This window comes from Stigmatopora argus, chromosome 11 (genome assembly GCF_051989625.1).
Source record: "Stigmatopora argus isolate UIUO_Sarg chromosome 11, RoL_Sarg_1.0, whole genome shotgun sequence".
Classification (NCBI taxonomy): domain Eukaryota; kingdom Metazoa; phylum Chordata; class Actinopteri; order Syngnathiformes; family Syngnathidae; genus Stigmatopora; species Stigmatopora argus.
This window is the reverse complement of record NC_135397.1, coordinates 7,527,273-7,536,222: the sequence shown is the minus strand read 5'-3', so window position 1 is coordinate 7,536,222 and position 8,950 is coordinate 7,527,273. Positions and strand designations below refer to the sequence as shown.

Sequence of the window (8,950 nt, the reverse complement as noted above, 5' to 3'; positions counted from 1 at the left end):
AACATTTCTGCACTCTAATGACGACTCAAGACATTTTGACATGTCACTCCAGAAAGGCCATTGCTGGTGCTAACGTCGCTAACGACGCTAAATGACGCACGGCCAGCAGGCATCACCCGGATAAAATGCGTTCTGCCACCATTATGTCATTATCAAAAGATTTTTTTTCTGCAGTTCTAGTACACACTACACAGATAGAAGGCTTGGCAAGTAATCATATCTGCAGTGAGCCAATCGCGTTCTGGGAAGGAGGTTTTTGTCCTTTGCTAACGAGTGAATTAATACAAGACGGCTGTGTAATGTCTGCCCCAATGCATTTATGCGTTTACTTCATTCAGGATGCAAGAATGAGCTCTGGATGTGTAATTGGCGCATGCACGCAGGCCCGAAACAAGACCCCCTGCTATTAGCCAACTCTCCAGAGACCCCGAGCACGTACATCCCAACATGGCCGTGTTTGTTTGCGCATCGTTAATTTAATTGAACACTTTTCGCATTTGATAGGGGAAGCGCGTCATTGTTGACTTTATATCGGCGTGACTCATTTCCCAACTTTTATCCAGATCGGACCGACCTGCAAGAATTCTGTGGATTATGAATGCAACTCTAAACCTCAGATATTTGAAATGAGTTTTCAAGATATCAGGCTAACCATAAGCAGGTGCAGTCACGTATGTAGGTGGATTATGATGGGACATATTTGGGGTTAATTGTTCAAATATATTCTGCATCTATATGAATGACATATTCCCAATACGTAGATGTATTGATTACAGATGATTTGCTGTCAGTTAATGGCCATTGAAAATATTTTATGTTTGTATTTATTGACCTGTATTTGAAAAGGATATTAATGAAAAAATAGACATCATCCACAGAGAGTAAGTACCATTATTGCTTACATTTGTCAAGTTCTTTTAATAAAAATCTAAAAATAGCAGCGACACCTGATGTCCCTCATGTTTTCTGTTCATGAAAAATACTATATATATTTTCATGGCTGTCCAATAGAAGCAACCATACATGGCCCTAAATTGTGTGTAAAAGGGACAAAGAAATTATTGTTCATTTTTCTAATTGTCTGTAAAGAAAAATCACCACTTTCAAAGAGCCATATTTTTCATTAGATATGCCTTCCATCTATTGAGGTACATCATACCAAGATGATGTCAGCAGTCAGCCGCCATTACAGACTCGCCCCACTCAGTTCGGATAATTGGATGAGGCGGCTCGCAGGAGGCACTCGAGTCACTGGGGATTCCCCTCAGTCCATGTAACCCTGATTTTGGAAGAAAAAAAAAGAATTGAATGAAAAGTGATGTCAAAACGTGATCACTATCACAAAAAATATGGTCATTGTCTTGTGCTTAGGATTAAAAAAGTGCTGAAACCAACAGAAAAAAGAAGCACGCTGCTTTTTATCCCCTCAACAGTTTTCATCATTTTTATGCGTTTACAAAATGTCCAATTGGTAAACTTGACAACATGTTAAAGTGCGATAACAACCATGTAAAAATATGATAACTCTGATGTAAAAACGTGATCATTATCATTTAAAAATGTATTATCATGTCATATTGCCGTTTCACGTTGTTGTGGTATGACCTTACCTATTTTATTTCTATATGCTGTTGTAATTATTTTTGTTGGCAACGCTCTTGATGAATAAATGTGACTTCTATGCATCTTATTATTGGTGTAAAGCATTGTGAATTGTCTTGTGTTGAATTGGGCTATACAAATCAATGTGCCTTATTTTATGAGCTACCTTAGAACAGTAAATGGATCTCTTGTTTTGGAATGACGACATAATGTTAAGCACAGCAACGCACCGGTCCAAAGGAACGTTTCCCCTAGCATCCAAACATTCCATCAACATCAACACAATAATGTTTGCTTCCCCTTCCTGGCGGGCTCTGTCTCCAGTCACCGCTGTCAATTACGCCCGACCCGGTCCCTAATCTACTTTCTCGACGGCCTGATCACATTACGATTCACATGGTGCCATCGTGCTGGAACAAGATGGGGACGCGGTGGAGGCCGGACGAATATTTGACGTGGGCCTGTTCTCCTATTGGTCCTTTCTAGGGAATATGTGTCGCTATTGTTGTTGTTGTTGTATTTTTATATATATATTTTTGGTTAACAGGTTGGATATAATGTATTTTTGCTTCCTTGCTGTGTCTAAATGTTTTTTTTTTCCAAAATGAAGTCAAACTTAAAACAAAACAAAAAAATACAATTTTGGTGTGGTGGATAAGTGGTTAGTACATGCGCCTCACAATTTTAAGATGAAAGGTTGCTCCTTGACTGTGTGGAGTTTGAATGTTCTCTCCCTTCTATCGTATTTATTAATACTCTTCAAAATTGAAAAAATAGCAAATAATAACATTTAAGGTAGAAAATGTATTCAGTCATTCATTTTCAAGTGATAAGGGTTGCGGGAGATAGAAAATTCATCAAAACAAAAAAAGAAGAAAAAAAAGAAAGTTGGCTGGGATAGGCTTCAGCACCCCCTCAACCCTTGTGAGGATAAGCAATATGGATGAGTGAAATCGATGCCCCTACTAAAAATGAATAGCAGGAAGGACACACCAGTTCTGATGTAACATGGTGGGTGTCAGTTTTCCCAACACTACTGTGGAATTCTTCATTCTTCTATTCTGCACATCCTGAAAATGGAAAAGTGCCAGATTTTTGCTTACTTCAAATCATAATCTGCAAGATTATCCATGTGTTTGTGTGCGCTTGGGTTGAACACAACAACAAAAAACACACAAAAAGACAGAAACAAAATGCATTTCTCAAAAGCTTAAGCAATAAAAACAGTATTAAAATGGTTTTAGAGTTAAGGTATTCAAAAATAAGATAATAAAGAAATATTCACTTGATTTTAACATTAACTCTCTCATTGTCATTGACAATGTTAGTTTGAATGATTTTGTCAATTTAGTTTTTAAAAAATCATTTACTGTCTTTTAACTTATTTTTATTGTGGAATACATTTTAATGAATATATTATAAAATATATAAATATGAAAATTGAAGTGATACTATTAAATGCCTGAATAAAGATATATTTACTAGAAGACTGATTGAAGGTTGGCTGGCATAGGTTCCAGCACCCCCACGACCCTAGTGAGGATAACCACAATGGGAAATGGATTACCTACAATAAGCCTTTACCTTATTGGCTGCCATTGACCCTGTTGTAGTTGAACATGGAAGGCTGGTAGCAAAAACCTTCAGATTTATAACAGTCAACTTTCCCAGTTCAAATGGATTGGACATCTATTGCCGTCAATGGCAGTCAATGACTTAACAACGTCTTAAATTTCCCTTGATGAAATGAAACCTGCAAGAAATATCTGGAAGCCTACATACATTTTATATCAATATTATTTGGGCAGGAAAACATAAAATGGCCACCCGATGGAGCAGTGGCTCTTTCGCCTGACTTTTTTACAGGCAACTAACTCGGGTTCGATTCCTGCCTAATGTCAGTGTGGTTCTAAGTGTGAATGGTTGCCTGCCTCTATGTGAATGACTGGCGACCAGTCTAGAGTGTCGTCTGCCTTTCGTACAAAGTCCGTAGGGATAGGCTCCAACACCCCGCGACCCTGATGAGGATAAGCGGAGTTGAAAAAGAATGAATATGGGGTCAACGCACATAATTGGTTTTCACCGGCCCCCCAAAAAATTATGTGTGGGGCAGAATTGGCCCCTCGAACCACAGGTTTGACACCAGAGGGGAACATTTTTTTAATTTGAGCGTGTGCTTGCAATGACGTTAGCAGTGACCTAAACCCTTTAGCCAATCTCATTTCGTCCTCTAGGGGGTCCACAGGGGGCGCGCAGGTGTATAAAAGAGACACCACAGGAGACCAGTCGGAGGAAGAGAGCAAGCGAACCAGGATTTTCTTTCTTATTTCACATGTAAGGTTATTTTTAGTACTCGTTTTTTTCTTCTATTTGGACCCTGTATTTTTCTTCCATTTTTGAATAGGTGCTCATTTTTACCCATTCCGCTTCAAATATACGCTCGTTTTACCACTTTCGCGTTGGATTTAATACTTAGAAAGATGGAGAAAAAAAAACTTGGTTTAAAGTAGATTTAAGTGTGCGAACGGTCGTCCGTACTCGAATTGGAGCTCAGTGGCGTGCGTAATTACGCTTTGGTTTGGTTTTGCTGTTTTTTTCTCTCGTCATTTTAGGATTATTTCACTTTTTGAAATACCATTTTTGGCTGAAATGTGGGGCAATTACGAATCGGGTTTGTAATGCTTTCATTGTACGCACAGCCTTTTTTCTTTATTTATATATTAAATATATAAATAAAGAAAAAAAGGCTGTTAATATCACGTCATTTTATGCAATAATATTAATATTATTAATATTTACAATATTATTCAGGCATAACAGTAGACAGACAAGACAAAATATTTCAAATTATGCATAGATATTACCAAACAAGAAAAAGACATAACACAATTAGCCGAGATTACACAAAATGTATTTTTTTAATATTTTTTTATTTTTATTTATTTTTGTAAATTATCGAACCATTTAAGCTAAGTAAGACATTGCAACGTAAAATTCATTTTCTTGTTGCTCGTTTAAAAAAAGTTTTTAAATAATATTTTTTAATATGTAAATATTTTTTTTTTATATTTATAATAGTTTTAATTCGGGAAGAAATATTTGGAATCTGGGTAAGGATTTGGAAAACGTCATTTTATGCAAAAATAATTAATTATAATAACATAAGATTCATCACAAAGGATAACTAGCAAATATGGTTCTCAAAATCCTTCCAAAATTGCGATAAACAAAATGATCGCATAACTGTCTAACTTGAAATTTGTGCTATTTTCAGTATTTGAACCTGAAGTTCTTTTATTTTATTTGAGATGCAAAATGGAATGAGCAGGACGAAAGCTTTATTCTCTATTTTGGACACATTTCTGCTTTCCTGCAGGTGTAAAATGATGTCCCAGCGAAGTGGTCCCCAGCTTCTTCTCCTTTTGGCTCTTTTCAGCATCTTCTACTCCAGGACTGTCAGTCTGCCCTACGCATCCATGAGGTCACAAAAACTGCATGTTTCCTGTTTATTCTTCTGCATTTGGCTTTAATTTTGCATTATCTGTCACCATAAATGTTAAAATTAGGGGTAGGATTTGATTTAAAAAATGCTTCAGTAGGTTAGGACAATTTAAGAAAAATGTCCCGTGCTGTTTTTTGGGTGGATTTTCTTCAAATGAAGCTTGAAGGTGACAAATAATGCAAGGTGAACGTTAATTAAGTTATATTCCTTCATTCATTCACTCATTTTGCCAACCGCTTATGGTCACAGGGGTTGCCGGGGGTGCTGGAGCCAATCCCAGCCTACTATGGGTGAACATGCAAATGTTTTAACCTTTGCACTAATGTAACTGGCTATTGTACAGAAATTGTATGTAAAAATACTGCAGTCAAGACTGAGGGCTGAAGGATAGTGCATAAAATTCATATCATTAGGTAAATCGATATGATTGGTCGGTCCACCTGTGTGGAGTTTGGATGTTTTCCAAGGCTTGCGTGGGTTTTCTCCTGTTCAGAAAATGAAAAAATGGACAAAAGCTTTTATTATAGTTCAAATATACAGAAGTAGAATGTAGTTCCAATGACAGTTAACCTGTTATCATACTTTTACTTCTACTTAATAAGCTGTCATTAATGTTCACCCCTCCCATTCACAACGGATTGGACATCTAGCACCGTCAATGGCCCTAAAACAGGAGAATTCATTGCGAAATGTACTTATTCCTGAAAGAAATGGAATAAGATGAATAACTTTTTACACGTATAATCTATCGATTGGAATGACAATTTAGCATCTATGGCCGTCAATGGCAGTGAATTAATAACCCGATTGCTTCTGCAGACCGACGAGACACGCAGACGGTCTTTTCACCAGCGGCTATAGCAAACTTCTGGGCCAGCTTTCAGCCAGGAGATACCTGGAGTCTCTCATTGGGAAACGTGTCAGGTAGGCAGAAACTTTTGGGTTAACATCACTGATGGTTCTTGTTCTTGGAACACACGGCAAACCGCTTCCCAACGATTTCACGGGTTTGAATGCTGCGTAGAGGTCAAACAAATCAAGCGTGTACTTTGCTCCAAGGTCATTAAGTGCTGTAGGCTAGCGGTAAGATTTTAAGACGGTTTGTTTTTATACAGATTTTTATTTGGATTCGCTGAAGCTTCCTGATTGATTTTTTTTAAATTAATAACACAAAACAATATAAAGAGACCCAATGAGAAACCCGAATGTCCAAATGTCTTTTTTCCATCCTTTTATGAGTGTTTGGATTCAGTGACATTTACAATAATACGAGCTGGCGTGCTCCATGATGCATGTTGTTAAAGGTTAAGCGATGCTACGAGTACCGGCTCGCACGTTGTGGCCCAACCGAAGAGGGCCGGAGGGCCCACGGCGGGCGGCACTTGACTGACTCTCATCCCCTTCTTTGTCTCACTCTAATTCGTTGCAGCGACGAGCTGATGGACGAGCCGGTCAAGCGCCACTCGGACGCCATCTTCACAGACAACTACAGTCGCTTTCGCAAACAGATGGCCGTCAAGAAGTACCTCAACTCGGTCTTGACGGGAAAGAGGAGGTGAGCCATTTGGACGCAATTCCCATGCATTTTGGGGCTTAGTACGGTCACCTTTTGTACCTTTTTAGCTCATTTCCGGGTAACTTCCTGCTCTTTGGTGACTTCCTGGTGATTTTGGGGTAGTTCCACTTCACATTTTCTTGATTTGGGGTTACTTTCTGGTGATTTTTGGCCATTCCCAAGTAACGTCGTATATATTTTGGGTGACTTTCCTGTTAAATTTTGGTTGACGTGAGGACGTTTTTCCTAAAAAAAAATCCCCAACCGAGACGCACTAAAAGAAAAAACCTTACAGTGTTGTATTTTCTTTTGATGTAGTATCCAAAAGAAGTGAAAAAACAACAACTGGCTGCCGTTGACATCTATTCCCGTCAATGTTTGTTTTTAATGGTCATTTTTCCCGTGGTTTCGACAGTCTAGAAAATGCCATCCCGGGCGACCAGGATGAATCCAGGGACGACCCCGACACCTTCCACGAGAGTTACGACGACGTCAACGTTGACCACCTGCTAAACAACCTCCACCTGGTACGCAAACACACACACACACACACACACACACACACACACACACACACAAACTGTCTCTTCATAACTTAATTATTTACAATTTTCTCACGCAGCCGCTTTGAGAAGTCCTGACGTCCAGAGTCATCATGGTGAAAGTATCCGTTTCCAGTATTTACCCAAAGAAACCAATCACCAGAACCACTTGATTCCCATAATAGCCCATTGGTGTCAAACTGGTGGCCGCTGGAGCCAAATCCGGACCTACGCATCATTTTACATGGCCTCCAAAAGTAAATCAATTCATTTGAACCGGGAAGACCGTCGGATTAAAATCATCATTTGTGCATGAGAGGGTTGAATAAATACAAGATTTAAATGAAAAATGTATTTCAATTCATACATAATGAAATAAATTTTCTTTGAGATTTAAAAAAAAAGGAAAATTAAAGTGAGGCAAAAAAATTGGAGCTACAAGAAGAATTTTGAGACCATTTTGAGGTTAACACTGTGTCTAATATGTTTTGTTGACGATCAAAATAGAGGACGATTGCCAAAAATAAGGTCTCTCCAAAGGAAAATATCACTAAAATAAGATGAGTTTGACACTCTTGGCAGTGCCGCTTCAGTTTGAATTTGAATTTCTAACACTGAATTTCACAACTCAAACACTGAATTTGTTGCTGAACTGAACTTTTGTGCCTGAATTTTTTTTTCCACAATACATTTTTAATGCTAGATTTTTGGTCACATTTTTTTTCTAAGCACTTTTTTTATTTTTTTACCATTTTGATCCTGAAAATTGCTAGTAGAATTTCCCACATTAACTTTTTCGCATCACAATTTTCACTTCAGAGGTTTCTTTATTTTTTTGTGGACAGTCAAGATTCTGTGTTAATATATTTCAAAGCGGACAAAAAACAGTGTTAGAAATTCAAATGTAAACTCCGATGGCACACATTGACTTCCACATCCACTCTTACGCACTTTTCAAGACGAATGTGGCATTCACCAATGCATGTTTTTGGTCGGACTGAAGCAAAGTGTATTTTTTTCAACACGTCCCGAACGCATTTAACCACTTTCTACTACCGTACCTGTCTTTTAGAGTCCTAATTGTGCATGGAGTTGCCTTTAGCGCATTATAGTGACGACCATATACTCAAAGTATGGATGTAAATGATACATACTGTATGTAGTAAGTGCCCCACGCACCAAATAAAAGATGACCCTTTTATTTTTCAACGCTGAGTCCATTTGTCTGCCTCATTGTTTTGATCCGTTAATGAAAAATCATATGGAAATCGACTCATTGCTATTATAATATCAAAGGAGACCAATCCCTAATTTTTCTTCCTCTGTTTTTGTGAGTCACTTTGTTTGCACGTGTCACACAGAAGCTGAGTTTTGACTCATAAATGTCAAAAAGGACTCGTCTCCGAGGCGTTAGTCCAATCATGGAGGCCCTACTGATTTTTGCTGACTTGCCACAGTCGTGGAAAAGTAAAGCCGTATTTTTATTTTTATTATATGATTGTATCCAAGATAGCAATAAATACTAATATTCTCGGTGGGTGAGTGGTTAGCAGGCCGGCCTCACAGTTCTGGGATCCTGGGTTTGAGCCCACTTCAGTCCTCCTGAGTGGAGCTTGAATGTTATTGCGTGGGTTTTCTCCAGGTACTCCAATTTCCTCCCACATTCCAAAAACATGCATGAGTGTGTAGGGTTGTCCGTCTGCTCGTGCCCTGCGATTGACTGGCCACCAATTCAGGGTGCCTAAAGTC

General features: G+C 38.4%; 1 protein-coding gene across 2 annotated transcripts; it reads left to right on the top strand.

Moving 5' to 3' along the window:
• Window positions 1-3,881: 3,881 nt before the first annotated feature.
• vip (vasoactive intestinal peptide) lies at window positions 3,882-8,416 on the top strand. Of its 2 annotated transcripts, none has more exons than XM_077613316.1 (6): window positions 3,882-3,936; window positions 4,979-5,083; window positions 5,924-6,028; window positions 6,534-6,659; window positions 7,075-7,186; window positions 7,282-8,416. In XM_077613316.1, coding segments are annotated over exons 1-6 (459 nt in total). In that variant the 5' UTR covers window positions 3,882-3,934; the 3' UTR covers window positions 7,291-8,416. The 2 variants fall into 2 exon arrangements, with proteins under 2 accessions (XP_077469442.1, XP_077469443.1); XM_077613317.1 differs by having other exon boundaries at window positions 3,906-4,006.
• Window positions 8,417-8,950: the final 534 nt, after the last annotated feature.

Coding starts and splice junctions, on each gene's coding strand:
- vip (XM_077613316.1), top strand. Junction 5,084..5,923: donor CTGCCCTACGCATCCATGAG/GTCACAAAAACT, acceptor TTGCTTCTGCAG/ACCGACGAGACACGCAGACG. Junction 6,660..7,074: donor GTCTTGACGGGAAAGAGGAG/GTGAGCCATTTG, acceptor TGGTTTCGACAG/TCTAGAAAATGCCATCCCGG.